Source organism: Tetrao urogallus (genome assembly GCF_951394365.1).
Source record: "Tetrao urogallus genome assembly, chromosome: 27".
In the NCBI taxonomy this organism is placed as follows: Eukaryota; Metazoa; Chordata; class Aves; order Galliformes; family Phasianidae; genus Tetrao; species Tetrao urogallus.
In genome coordinates this window covers 2,526,232-2,541,556 of record NC_136840.1, presented here as the reverse complement: position 1 = coordinate 2,541,556, position 15,325 = coordinate 2,526,232, and the positions used below count along the sequence as shown (strand labels likewise).

The 15,325-nt window shown below is 43.9% G+C and overlaps 1 protein-coding gene across 1 annotated transcript in view; it reads left to right on the top strand.

Moving 5' to 3' along the window:
• The window catches only part of KCNU1 (potassium calcium-activated channel subfamily U member 1), a gene marked incomplete at both ends in the record, with an annotated part of 40,803 nt that overhangs the window by 13,749 nt on the left and 11,729 nt on the right, over nt 1–15,325 (top strand). The window contains 4 exon segments of the mRNA XM_079547428.1: nt 277–366; nt 491–591; nt 3,617–3,713; nt 13,369–13,471. Coding sequence (XP_079403554.1) covers nt 277–366; nt 491–591; nt 3,617–3,713; nt 13,369–13,471 — 391 coding nt within the window.

Here is a 15,325-nt window from a genome sequence, read left to right as displayed (position 1 = left end):
CATGTTGGAAGTGCTCAGCGCTAATGGAAAACAGGCCATAGCTCCATCTAATGTATCTTGAGCTCATATGTTGCCTGGATGAAAATAGAATGATGGAAAGAGAAAGCAAGAGGGGAAAAAGAAACTCACATGGGTCCTAAGAGTTATAACAAAGGGAATTAAAATAAAAGTTAAGGTGGGAGGGGGCTGCTATGATCATCCAGGCTGAATTCCCACAGCAGAGGTGGTTAATGGCAGGCAAACCATCATTACTCTTTGTATGGTTTCTCCACACAGTGCCATCCTGATCAATCCATCTCCACAGATAAAGCTTCACCGGAATACAATGGGCTTTTTTATTGCTCATTCTCTTGCAGAAGTCAAAAGGTAAGGTGCTTTATTACTGTTTTGTGAAGAAAAACTTCTGGAACGAAAAAATAGTTTCGGGAGCATTGATTATCTGATCAGTAAAGCATAATTCATTCCTTCCTGATTCACTTCTGTTTTCCAGGGCACATTTCTATTGCAGAGTTTGCCACGGTGACATCCAGGATCCAGAGCAGATTGAGAAATGTCAGTGTGGAAGCAAACGTCACTCAAAAACTTTCTCAGGTACGTTGGTTAAGTCCATTTCTGACTTTAAAAAGAGCCAAATCAATATCTGTTAATTGTATATTTATTAACTACTTATCACAGTTAATGAGGATACTAAGAATAAGAACAGGTTGGAACAGCCCTTATCTGGTAAAACAAGGATCTTTCTGGTTACACTAATAAATCTTACAGTAGATCTTTAAAGGCTTCTTTGTGCTTTGCTTTAGGAGTCAAAGCTTCTTGGCTAAAAAAGAACAGGACAAAATACACCGGTGAGGATTTTCACCCTAATTATTAACAGGTTTATCACAGTATGCAGGTTTTTAACTGCAGAGACCAAAGCAAACATCTCATCAGTATATATAGTCAAAGCAAAAGGCACAGCTGGATGAAACAAGAGCTCTGTGCCCAGTTTGTGATAGTTTTTTGGTCAAGGAGGTGCATCTACGTCCTGGCCATCGTGACAATAGGGAACCTGAAATGTGAAGTCAGAAAAACGTTGTGGGGTTTGTGTAAGGAATGTGGCAGCATCTGATGGCGTTTGCTCTGCAGACTGAGAGAACAGATTAATCTGAACCAAAGCAGAGCATCGTGTGCTTTCATCACCTCAAACTCCACCTTCAGGGAATTCCTGGGCTTTGCTACGGTTCGGGTTTCTGCTGAAGTAGAAAATGTGCCCTCTGATTTATGTTTAACTGCAGCAATGCGAGGCACGAAAGGCCAAATTGCACATCTATGACCACTTGTGAATTTTTCCCCTCCGTGGAGATGGCGCTTTGGTTTAAGGAGTTGAGAAGGAGCTTAAACATGAGCGCACACGGACTTCTGCTCGTTTCTAACACTTGCAAGTAATTTAAACAGCAGATGGCAGCCAAGCCCCATTACAAAACATGCCTCCGAGCTGCAGATGGCAGAGATGAAGGCGGAACTCATTCACGCAGCGAGCGCAAACATACTGACACCTGGAGGACTCCGTGTAGTAATGTCATGTAGGAAGGGAAGCTGGAGCCCATTTTCAGTCCCACACACTTATCAGCTTAGATGCAGCTGGGGTCCCTGAAAGCCATCTACCTCCCAGAAAAGAGATTTCTTTAAGTGTAGAAGACATCTTCATGAAAGTCAGTGTCAAAGGAGTAGAAATGCATCGGTGCTGTGGGAACTCTCTCCACCTGGGTGGTTTTATTCTGCTTTCCTAGGCAAGCTCAGGTTTTAAAAGGACAAGATTGCATTTTAGGATGCGTATTAGTAAAGAGCAGTTGTTTGCAAACCTGCAGTTCTGCACCAGATATGCAGTAGAGAGGATGGCTGGCTGAGCTGGATCAGGACTTTTGCCAGCCAAAAGACCTTGCCATCAGTTTTCTCCAGGATTCCAGATGGATTGGAGCTTAACTGCAGACACTTTGATTGATTCCTCCCTTCTCAATATAACCCAGTTGAAGCAGTACTTCGTGTCCTGGATGCCTCCAGGCTCACTGTGGGAGAATGGAATTAATGGAGGTTAGATGCAGGAGACCCCCAGCTAGTGCAGGTGAGGATGCTTCCAATGCCTGCAGTGGAAACAGGGAGGTGAAGCTGGTGAAGATAAAGTTCACTGTCGTGAATAAGAAGCTAATACAGGAGCCTGAGATTGTGAACTTTAGTTAAAGGAGCAACCGTATTGCTATTTTAACTAGTGTGAATGGCTAATTTGAGGGCTGTAGGTTAAAACAAAATGAAATATCTTGTTTTGGGAGACATTTACGTATTGCTGCCCATGTAAGACAGGCTGTTAAGGATCTCTATTCTGTGACTTGTCTTATGATACTTTAATGAAGCTTGACCTAGCAGGATTGATCGGGTGTCACAGGGCATCCTTGGAGAGCTCCCTCTCTGCCCTTCCAGCTCCCACCTCATTGAACACAGGGCTGTAGAAGGAGCTATCCTGTTACCAAGGCCAAATGCACCTGTGTTCAGCACACCTGTGCAGAACAATTACAGCTTAAGGCTGACAAATTGCCTATTCAGAGACGTCCCCTTGTCTGCCAGGGTATGTTTAGAATCACTAGCAGCTCCATCTGGGTTAGTGTGCTTTGGCAATAGCTGCAATGAACAAGGAAGCTGATGGTATGAGAGGATTCACCTGTCAGTTGGTGAGATAAAGATCTCTGTGTCTGAAAGTTCTTGCAGTCCACCCTTTCCTTCCCCACCTGAATGCATTGGACATGTTTGGACACATGTGACACGAAAAGCTTTGTGCCTTCTGTCAAATGCTGATAAGAGGAGGAATGCAGATTAGCAACAAAGATACAGGCCAGGGGAGTGCAAGGAATAGCTTTTTGTGTTCTGAGCCTGCTGCATCGCTGTGGAAAGCAGGAGGTGCAGGTAGGGGCTTAAAAACCTCCGAGGGTGCTGCTGTACATCTTCGAGTCACTGCCTAATGTTCTAATGCTGGTCTTAATGGCCCGTGACCTCAGATTATGGCCCAGAAAGGACTTGATCAAATGTCAGAGAAAAGATGTTCCAGCTGTTAAATTGCTGCTCTAGGATTTGGGAAGCCCAAGCTCATTTTCTTGATCTGTTTCCTCAGATTCAATCTGGGACTGCAGGCCACCCACCTTACTGAAGTTTGGTTTCCTGTTGGGAAAGGGTTGCAGCTGTAACAGCTTCAACTCTCAGAGACAACATGAGGATAGACTAATTAATAATTTCAAGCCAGGACAGTACAGCGGTGAGGATGAACTCTGCCTACATTCTGGCTAATTTTTCCTTTGTAGAGAACTGAGCTTCACAAAGAAAAGGAGCCACTTTGGAATGAGATGCTGCAGTAAGGATGCTCTCACCACGTTTAAGACCATTCAACACATATAGATAGAAATACTGTTTTGTAGCACTGCTGTATTTCTGACCACTTGTGTGAATAACCAATTCAAAGCTCCTTTGCCCAGCATTTCTGAGGCCAGGTCAGAAGCTTCAAATGGTATAATGACCATTTGCAGACACAGTCTAAGTACAACCAAGGGCTGTCCAGAAGGAACCCAACTTTGTTTCATTGCCTTTGTTCCAGAGAAACTGAAATCCTATGGAGAATTGCTTGTTTTGGATGGAGAGCCTGCAACGTCAAGGTCCCTAAGTGTCCTTCCACCTCAGAGATTTGTTGATGGGTAAGAAATGTAAAGCTGTGTGAGTGCTGAGCAGGCATTTCCTGAACTTACTCATTGAGAATCTGTGTGGGAAACAGGAACAGCCTGTTTCCTAGTTCTTCTGCTATTGTTAGTGGATGGTTTATGGCTTCTCCCTATCCTGATTAATTGATCAGTCTAGAAAGCACAACTGTTTCTATGCATCCAAATCCTCAGCTCTAACACTCTCCTGGAGGGTCAAAGCCTATAAGCATACATGAGATACAGTGAACTTGTGATACCAATTTGAGGTACAATGGAAAAGTGAAAGGAGGGGTTGGTACACCTCAACAAAGTGCTTACTGCACTCTAGTTGGAAGCAAAATAACAGCAGAGGAATCATGAACACGTTTATTCTGCTGCTTTTCAGAGAGCAGGGTGAAGACAAGAGTAATTGGATGCAGGACTGTGAATAGCCAACACTGAGTTATGCTTGTTCTTCAGATGCTTAATTGCGTTGTGCTGTTGGGAGCAACATGGAAGAGTAACAACCTCTGGTTTGCTCTAAAGCCAATTGGTGATCCAGGAGAAATCCCACCCAACAGCCTTGTTCTCTAACATCAGCAGTGCATGCTAGGAGTCCCTTCTATGCCATCTGAATGCTTCCTGGCTGGAGGAATCTGATTTCCCAGCAGGTTTCACAGAGCAGTGTCAGTGTAGTCATCTTCTGTCTGAGCCGAGGTGTGAATTGCAATGTTTTAGCTACAGTGTACTTAGTTTGCTGAGCAGTCCCACTTGACTTGCATTGGAACTCCTCATAACCTGAGCTGCTATATTCAGCATAAGGAAGAGTATCATGGTCTGAAACTGAGCTGTCAGTGACAGCAAGCTGTTACGCTTTTCCTACATCCACTAGAGAAGGTGACAGGACATATTGGCAAATAGCATCATGCTAGAATTTGCAGTGAGTAGACAGGAGCCTAGCAGGGGAAGAGGTGCACAAACCAGTATTTCTTACCTCATTTCTGCTTGTGAGCAATTTGCAGTCACTGTAGAACTGAAGAGGTTTAATAAATAGTATCTCCCCTCCCTGCGAAATCCCATCTTGTGCTTCAGCAGCAAAGGCAAATGTCAGTATGGCAAGGATTGTAAGGCGTCCTCTGGAGAGCTTTGCATCTTAGCAGCTGTCCCCAGCACATACATGCTATCAGGACAATAAAACGTTGCTCAGTGCTGCTGTCCTACAACCAATTAGGTCAGCTGTAAATATTGGGACTGCATGGTAAATACATACACACATACTAGCAGATTGTGCTGACTTGTTAAATATAAACGGAAGCATAATTAGATTTATAACATGGCCCTCCCCCTCCTCATGCCCAATAACATAATTTACCAAAGGGAGAGAGAAGAACAAACCCTCACAACCTGCTGAAATGCCATTATTAACATGCGCATGAAAAGTCAATTATGCCAGAGGGAGGTATTTAAGTGAAGTGAGTTTCCGTACTCTGGGATTACACCTTGGGGATTATGCAGCTCTTATTTATTTATTTTCCCAGAGATTGCTGCTGCGGCTGCTTAGCAGTGAGGAACAGAATTGTTACTAAGAGATATCCTGAAATCCCCTAAAGAAATGGCCAAATGTGCAGATAAATAATTGTTCCCATCCCCATCAAGATATTCTCCCTCATCACCGTATCAAAACGACGCCACATCCTCCCCAGTCAGGGCTGGGATGTTTTCTGCTGTTTAGTTTTAAGTGACGCCAGGGAATGGTCTTCCAGCGCTTCCCTGGGGAAGGGATTTTACCACACTGTTATTAGTTGCAGTATTTATTATTTGTATTACAGCAGTGCCTTGAGGCTTCCACTGGAGCCCTGTTGGGCTGGATGTTGGATGCGTACACCATTAAAAGGATTTCAGCCTTAAACAGTGGTGAAGGGAAGGAGGGAAGGGTGAAGTGAGGTCTCAAAAGTCAGAGAGGAAAACTCAGTGCAAAATACAGCTGCTGGGAGCCGACCCTTCATAACATTACAGCTCTCAAATCTATCCCAAGTCATTTTTTATTATTATTATTAAAACCTGATCTAGAATCGGATGCAGTTGCCCATTTTCAGATTAAGCCGAGCTTTTCCACCCGGGCTGTTCTGCTAATAGCAAAGCTAACACTGACCTTCCTTATCCAAATTAGGATGGCTGGGACAGCGGCCAAGGGGAGCTCCAAGTTCAAATCTCTGCTCTGTTTGATTTAGAATGGCAAACCACAGCGTGATGCAGAGAGGATGGGGGGCTTGAACACAAGTCCCTGAGACGTCAGGGTGCAGCCAGGGGATTGCTGTGTGCAGCAGGCAGTGCTATCAGAAGGACTTTGGACATCCCTTCGTGGGCCCACTTGAAAATACTTTTCTGTTGGGATATTTAGCCTGCTAAATACTTCATTTCTGTTCAGAAAATCGGAATGTTGCATCTGAGGTCGAGCAGGGTTTACGTATGAGCAGATCAATGAAAAGTTTAATCAAACCGTAATTCAGGGAAATGCGGTGAAGCGCAGTGAGAAAGAATTGGACCTGGCCTGTTATCAGACTCAAAGCCCATTTCATCGGTGTCTCGGTGATATTTCTGGTGTTGTAGGCTGTTATAATGACAGATATCTCCCCCAGCCCTATGCACCCCATGTCCATACACTCTTCTTTTTCTTTCTCATTGGAAATCATCAGATCGGGGAAAGAACGTCATTAAGAGAATATTAAGTCATAAACCAGTACTGAACACAGTGGCAACAATAACCAAGAAAAACAAACAAAAAACCACAAACCAAGAGGATTAGGACTGGATGAGCTACAAAGTTCATCCAGAAGGAACGCATGAAGACCTCCCCAGGCTCCTTCCATGCTTATGGGGCATCGATGCACTTTGCTTTACTACTCGTGGCTTCTCCGCAGCCTTGCCTAAGGCATGGCAAGTTGAATGGTGTGTGTTCTGCTGAATTGTTGACTCTCGTTTTTCATTCCTGTTCAGTTTCTGGTGAGGCATAAAAGGGTGTTTGTGAGCAAGGGCTCCGCGTGTGCAACTCTGCAGCATCTCCTTCCCTTTTGTCTCAGTGTAAAAGCGCTTCAGCCAGGAGAAGGATTAATAAAAACTGAATTAGATTAAAGGGGAGCCCAGGCTAAAGAAACAAGTTTTAGCTCTGTCTTAATTGTAATTTATCTACTGCCAGGATAATTGCTAATAAATACCTGCTGAGTTGCCAAGCCTATGTTAGGGCTTGTCAGTGCCAAATAAATCTTTAAGACTTAAGATCCCACTCTGACGCTGCCCATCACTCCCCAAACCAAAGGCAGCTCAAAACAAAGCAGTAATGCTGAGTGCTCCAGCTCAGCTAATCTGGCAGAATGCATCACAGCCTTTATAAATGTGTGAGAAGGGCTGTGCAGGAGCTCCCAAAAAGGTCATTGGTATTTTTGGAGCGATAAATCACAGAGGGAAAGATTTGCATTACGGCTGTATAAAATCCAGGGCCGGATTAGAGAGAGAATACTTTACAGTAATATTTCTCTCCTGACTTGTTTTATTAGCTTCCTTTAAACATGTTACATTATTGCTTATAGAATTTCATTTACTTGGATTGGCAGCTTGATAAATATGTCTATTGGCGATGATTTGGATTGCTCTGGGCATTAATATTATTAAAACCTGTCACAAGGAAATGTCTGAAAGATGACTTACTGTAAAGATTACAGCATGAAATAAATCATACAATGGTATTTGTTACCGTTTATGGCCTCTTGGAGCCGAGTCAATCCCTTTTTATGTTGCATTATTTTTCAAGTTTTTATAGCCTTACATTATATATCGCTGTCAGAAATGAACAGATGGGGTGTCAAACACGAGCCTTCTGAATAATTCCCACCCTCGGGTTATTTGTATGAAGGACAAGTGTAAAACTGTGTTCTCAAGAAAAAGGAGCTCGATAGAGGTGGAGGAAGTGTTGTTACAGTGAGCGAGATCCCTTTGTCAGCAGGCACATTGTGCTTTTGCTCACTACCTGGTATTTACACAGCGGGGTGGGGGCTCGTGGAAAATGTAGCAGTCAGTTGGGATAGCAAAGAAACCTCACGTTAGATGAGGTTTCACGTTCTTTTGGATTGACTTCTATTGCTAGGATGGGGAAAGACGTGGAGGGGGTGTTTCGGTGATGGCCAAATCTCAGAGGGTTGATAGGAATGTGGAGAGATGTGGATGCATCTCAAAGGCTTCAGGGGTGGAATGTTATAAAGAATCCCTCCTGAACGGCGCCGGTGGCGTTTCTGCAGTTTGGGATGAATAGGGAATGATCCTTCGGGCTCTGGAAGGTCAAAGTGGGAGCTCCTCCAGGGAGAGGAGGAGATTTTGTATTCTGCTTTCTGTTGTGCAAGGCTCGTGTGTTTGCTGCGTGTTTTTGGGGAGTCCCTGTTGGAGTCAGGAGGCCAGATTGGATGAAGCGATAGATGTGATGAACTGATAAATGCACCTGCAGTGAATGAGGTGTCTCTGGATTAGGAAATTCAGGTAGGGACATCGTCCATGCATGCCTTCCCCCAAGCTTTCTCTTTTTAAATCCCCAACCCTCAAATCTCACACAGGTACACAATGTAAATCAGCATTATTTTTGGAACGCGACTCTTTTCGGTCTGTGTGAATCTTTAGACACCCAAATAAATGGAGATGGCTCTGGCGGTGCAGCCTGGCTGCATCTTGCTCGTGGAACAATAACATCTTTCTCTTTTTTTGCTGAAACTCACAGCTCAAGGATCAGCGTGATGGATCAGATATTTTAGCAGAGGTCTGATGGAGCAAAGCTACTTCTGCGGTGTGCAGCATGTGCCCTGACTTGCTTTGTGCAGACAGAAGCTCTCTTCCCCTCTGTTCACATTCTTTATTGTTTCTCTCAGCCTTACCATTATAGACCTTAATCTTTGCAACTTCTACTTCTCCATGCATTCCTCAGTTTCTTCCGTATTTCACATGAAATCACCTCTTTTCTCTCTTCCCCAGGCTCTTATCCCACATCTATCATCGGGCTTACACAAGAATTTTAGGGGCTCACATTCACCATGCAGAGTACAGTTGTGCTGCCCGTGGTAACTGGAGTTGCACCCACCTGTATGCACTGATCTGATTCCACGTTATACAATAGCATAATCACTTAAAGAATTTGCATGACTGATAGCCTGCGCTCTGAGTGCATAAGGAGAAGTTTCATAATTAGCTTTCCCTGTGAACTTGTGCAGACCAGTCTATTTATAATTTGGTCAGCTCCTGATTTTTAATGAGGTGCTGAGAGTGACTGAAGCCTCTGGCAGCATGCGTTTTGTATTTTAATTACCCACAGTAATTCTGACAATTACGTTGATGCCATAAATCACGTCATAATGACCCATAAGAAAAAAAAAAGAAGCCATATTTAATGATTGGATGGGGATTTGAATTAAGCAGGTATGCAATAGCTTAATAAGGAGCCAAAAGCTCCTTGGAGGTAAAGTCTTCCAAATCTTGTTGAGCTGTGGCTCCAGCAGGTGAGGAAACTTGGTGCAAAGTTTCTTTCACAGGCCAAGTCTTGATTTTCTCAGCAGAGGATTGCATTTCATGGGATTAAATCCATCCTTGTGTGCCTAACCAGAAATGGACTTCTATGTGATATGGCTGTGGTTGCTAACCGGCCCTTCTGCTCAACAGGGGTTGCTTGTCCTTGGCAGTAATTGTAAGCCAGACGTCATGCAGCAGTGATGGTATTGTTTTTTAATCAGGGAGCTTGAGTTTTGGAAGGGATAACACACAGTACAGCTCATGTTTTCTGTTCTGATGGATAGATTTGCAAGCATGTCCATGGCTATCTGAGGTGCAAGCTCTTCTATGTCACATGTGATGCACTGCACCCTTCTTAGCACCGAGGAAGGCAACAGTAAGCAATGGTCAGCATCACGTTGCTGTGGTAGCATTTCTCCTTTGCTATTTCCTGAGCAGTCCCTCTTACACAGACCTGCAGTGCCAATGCTGACAGCTCTGGGTCGGCCCTCTGAGGAGCAGCACACATTTCCCAGCTCAGCCCTGGCGTGCTGTCCTGCATGGCCCTGTGTTCCAATAGGTCCTGGCTCTCTGCTTGTGACCCTTAGTGAATATCACTCCTATTATCTAAGATCTCAACCACGCCAACTTCTGCTCTTGAGATTATTTTGCTCTTAATAATGTCACAATAAGTGGGTGGAAGTAGCTAATGGCTCTAAGCCACAAATGATCCCAAATGTTCTCAGTCTCCACTCTCCTGTAAACCTTGACAGATTGGGAGTGCTTAGTAAAATATTGTAACACTCAACACGCATTTACAAGGCAGCGATCTGTCCCATGACGGCTTCCAGATGTGTAGTGTGTGCAATTTCATAATTCAAGAACAGATTCTATTGCCCTCTGCAGATCCCCCATCAGGCTGTTCATAAACGCTGCTCGTAATTAAATTAACCCACTAACTAGCCATGCAAATTTTGATAAGCGGTGACCAAAAAAAAAAAAAAGAAATAAAAAGAGGGAACTGTTGAGATGCTCTCAAAAAATGACAAGGTTGTCTTCAGAGATTAGTTATCATTAGGAGAAGATATAGATTTTTTTTCCCTTCCCGTTTGCCAAATTCCACTTTGTCCCTTCATATGTGACAACTGCTTTAAGGCTTTAATCTGATAATTAGGAGCTGAATTTTGCCTGCCTTCCTCGAGCTGCCTGCTGTCCTACTCTCTGCTCAGCCTTTCTGGAATCGAAGTAAGCTGCTGTTCTGTGTGTGGGTAGCAGAATCAGGCTTCGGTTTTAAAACCCAGCTCGTGCCCAGCCTGAGGAGCAGTGAAGGAACAACGCATGCATGTGCTGGAGCTGATGAGAGGCTGTGCAACCTCGGGGGGAGCCTCAGTAAAGATTTCATCAGGGATGCTATGAATAATGGGCTGTTGTTTTCTGTCAGAAATGATGGCTCAGAGCTCTGACACGTGAGGTCTGCTTGCAGAAGCTGTAACCAGCTCTCCTACAATAACTGTGCTTATATTAAAAAAGAGCTGGAGTTATGACACCTGGCTTACATCGATGGCTGAACAGTGGATCCTTTAATAGTGGAGTGTTGGCCAGGGGGTAGGTGGGGTGGAAGTTGGGTGTGGAAGAGGAGGCTGGACACCAAAAGCAGAAGGCATCTTCTGGAGTGAAGCAGCCCCACTGGTCTGTCTGTGTAGCCATGCAGGGCATTCTGAGTTCCTCTTGCACTGCCAGCTCCTCGTTTCTTTTTGAGGCTCCATCCCTCAGAGCTGTCTGAGGATCCTGGCTGCATGTGAGAATGCAGCATAGGGCAGTGCCTGTTAGACTGGGACTCAGCTTTTCCCTGTGTGTTTTAAGTGCCAGTGTTGCTCTAAGCTGTTTTCTCAGCTCAGCTTAGTTTGCCTTTGTCATTCGTGCCTACAGCCCTAAACCTAAGGGGGGAACCTCTAAGAGCTGCTATGGTATAAATGATAACTACTGCCTATTGTACTGCAGTGAGTTCTGTACAACCATGCTGACTTCACTGGGATTACATGTGCACTGCTTAGGGGCGGATTTGGTTCAGTGGATGTAATTAAAAAAAATTAACTACTCATTTTTAAGATCGGTTTTACTTGTTGCCTGATATTTTTTAATTATTGGATGGAATGCTCTAAATTACAACACTTTGCAGTGACACATAATACCTCTGCGTTATTAATTAATTAAGCCTCACAGTTCCTTGTGAGGTAGGGAGAACACTTTGATGCGTTGCGATCTGAGTGATATAATCCATGGTGATGAATAAGCTGAGCCCAGATAAGCACTGTATTCTCATAGTGCAGGCCTGGGAGTGAGAAAGGGGCTTTGCAGCAGCCCCACAGGCAATGGCAATTTCCATTGCATGTGTGTGAAACTCTGCTCCTCCCTAAAGGAGGCTAAGATACGTGCAGATCTGGGAGCAATAGCACTGACATGGCAAGGCACAGCATCCTCTGAATGGCACTCTTTGCTTTCTAGACTCAAGGAGAGCAAGCATGGATAGCTGTGCACTCAACACACTCAATTTGTGACCCAGATAACCTAATAGCTGCAGTAAGAAACTCATGCAGCTCAGCCAGAGACTATTTCTGTCTCTGTAGAGTACCACACCGTATCAGTTCTCGTGCCCCCATCCTCAAGCTCCTTGGAGTCCAATGCAGAATGACTTATGAGTGTCTCAGGAAAATCAGATTTCTGGAAGGATCATGTAATCTGTGGAGTTTGTGACAGGAAAAACCCCAAACTAAAGAATGGTTTGTTAAATGAGAGTGTGCTTGGCCTTGCCAAGGGGGGTGCTGCTATGATAAAGCAGGTCTCCTGCTTTCTTCTCCTCTTTCCCCTGCCTTGGGGATCCACGAGGTGTTTCTTCCCGGGTGTATATATTTCCTATAATATTAAAAGGAGAAGTTGTCATTTCTGACAAGTTGTGTGTATAGATGATGTCTTTATTATGATAGAGATATATACACTGATTGATTGGTGAACGTGAATCAAGTAAAGAGAGCTTGTGAGAAGAGTCTTCAGCTTGCCAAAATGCCATTTAATCAGTGGCCTAAAGATGAATTATCTGAGGAGGAGACGTGTGGTGAATGGATGTCCCTTAGTTCAAGAGCTGGGGAATAGGCAGAAACCACCAGGAAGCTCCAGCCTGATCTTTCAGAGTCTGATGTGGAATAGAAAAGTCAATGGCTGTGCTGAAATAATTGACTTTAACTGCTTATCCTGAGCATTGGTTAATTGTGCAGCCGTGGCATCATGGTACAGCCTGCAAACTCCACAATGCCATGTGCAAAAATGGGTAAAAACTCAGGTTCCTGCTGCTTTGCTGAGAAGTTTTAAGCTGAGTTCCTATGTAAATCGGTTGGTTCAGAGCACAGCTCGATCTGCCTTGCAAGCCTTGCAGTGAATGGCACCTTCCTCTAGCAAAGCCCCCCTCCTCTCTGTTAATCTCAATACTGCATTGACAAGATAAGGATGAATTGGACAAGAAAAACAATGTCAGGACCAAACACTTGCCTGGCCATACAGCTCCACTAAGGCTGTTGTGTTCAGTGTATGCTGTAATCCTAGATGGCAAGTTTCTTTCATTGTTGCTATTTCAGTTCCAGAGTGATTAAATAAGCTTTGTTCCTAAGACAACTGCTCAGGGCTCCTCTACCTACAGTGAAGGTGGAGAGTGCTGAGCAAACAGGTCTCTTCCATCAGCAGAAGAAGATTCTGCAATATGGGCCTTATTTAAAGTTGCTGAAGATGAGGGAAAAATTCCTGCTAACTTCTTGCTCCTGAGACCACATTTATGTTTCAATGAATGTCCCCACTGAAGAACTCATTATTTAAAATATTTTTAGGAACCAAGCTCAAACAGCCATGAACATCACGACTATTTCAATGATTGTATTAAAAACTTGTTACGGTATGTTTTTCACCTTGTTTGACCCACTGAACCGATATAGGAATTCCTCCACCACGTAGCCCCTGTGAATCACACATCCTCACTTTTCCTTGCCATTTAAGGGATCTAAACACTGCAATATCAATGAGGAGGGCATCTCAGCAGCAGCTGGAGATGTGATCTCAGCTTGGAGGTTGTTCTGTAGCTCAGAAGCTGCTTTCTCTGTTTCAGAGCCCTGCATGCTCAGGAGGAGGAGGAGAGCCACAGAGTTTCCTTGTATCTAACAGGAAGGTTCCATCAGTGTGATGCTGTTCCTCTGCACGAAGCTCTTCTGGTAGGTGTCCAGTGGTGGCCTTTAGTATTTCACACATTCCTCCTTATCCTCCAAGGAATAAACTTAGGCTCCAAAGTGCTCATCTGAGCAGAGAGCACAGCACTTCCTGGTTTACTGTTGTTTAAATGCATTCCTTGAGCTGACCCTGCTCTGAAGGAGAGACGCTGAGACCACAAACCCTTGTTGCAGTTAAAGTGTCTTGACCAGAGACTGATGGGAGCTGAATCTCATTCCATGGACATATTTGCTTTAATTTAAGTGGTAACCTGGGAACAGAGAAGGATCTCCAAGGTAACAAGGGATCGGTAATGCCTCCTGTGTTCATCTAAAGCTTGGTAGGCATCCAATCTCTGGAGAGCATTTCAGCAGATGTGCAAAGGAAGGTCCCATTGATACCTGTTTTGTTTTTTAACAAAACGTTTGAAACATTGCACGTTTGTGTCCCTTGCCCTATTGATCTGGGTACCTTTAATATTGTTTGGCTTATTTATTTCATGTGCCTAATCCGTAAAAGAACAAATCCTATCTAGAAATGGCAGGTTGTGCTCAGAGCTGCCAGAGAGCTGAGAGTAGGCAACCAAATCTTGCAATGAGGTGATCAAAGATTTCATCAAAAATACAGAATGTTCAAGCTGTTCTGCCAGCTGGGAGACTTGTAGCAGGCTGGAATTCATGCTGCTTGAAATGCTGCAGCTTCCTTCCAAGCAAATAAAAGGACCCTATTGCCCAGCAACCACCAAAATAGGATTAGTCATTACAAATGGGCAAATATCCCAATAGGACTGGGAGCTCAGCTCTGAGAATGGGAGGGTAATGTTTTGAAAAGATCTTACAGGCAGGCTTACACGAGGAAAAGGCTTACAACTGCCATGTGCCTCTTTGGTATTGTACTGGTTCTGTGTAGCTATGCTAGGCTGTGCAAAAGGCTCTTTATGAGGTTTAAGAATGTCCACAAAGAAAATAAGTGTGTAATAGCTCTTGCACTTCATGCAGTAATGGAAAATTAGATCATATACCTTACAGAAGTTCCTACAGAACATCCATGCAGAACACAGGGCATCTAAACACATAAAAATACGATTTTCTTTGACTTCTACTTAAAGTATGCATTCTTAAATCACTTCAGTGTTTTTAGTGAATTTGCATCTTCACTTCTTCTGCATAGATGCTTAAGAACTGATGGAATTTTACGGTCATTTTCCTGACCCCAGCTTGGTAGGAAGGCCTACATCCTCCCATAGTGTCTTCGGAATGCCTCACCTCACCCTGCTGCTCATTCACTAATCTGACTGCTCCTGTTGATCTTGCAATTGTGTATTTCCTCTGCAGAGTTCAGCAGTAATAGTTTTTCCAATTGTTCCTATAAAATAAGCCATAAAATAGATTGTGTTTTTAATTGTTCAGCTTCATTCAGTAGACTAATCGTTGGTCTTCAGGCATGTTACATTAAATACAGCTAAAGGTTTCATTATTCAATTTAAACTAATCTAATTAGTTAGAGACAATCATTTAATTTGGTTATGATTCTAATCTCTCATCAGGAAACTTCTCCCTGACAAAAAAAAAAAACAAAAACCCTTGTTTGTCTTTGGAATAAAACTGCCATAGGAATGAAAGTTGTGGGAATGGATCCTGCAGCTCCTGGTTGGTGGATGTGGCTGTCAGTGCTGTGCCTGTGACAGACCTGGCTTTGGGGATCCATCCCACCTACCAACCACGAGACAGCAGCCATACATACCAAGCAATACTTCCTCCCCACTACTGCATTAATTAGTTAATTTGAGAAATGTGAACAGATAGGCAGGGAAAAAACACCAGGACAAAGGAGTCAGTAAGCACCTGGAATTGATATCC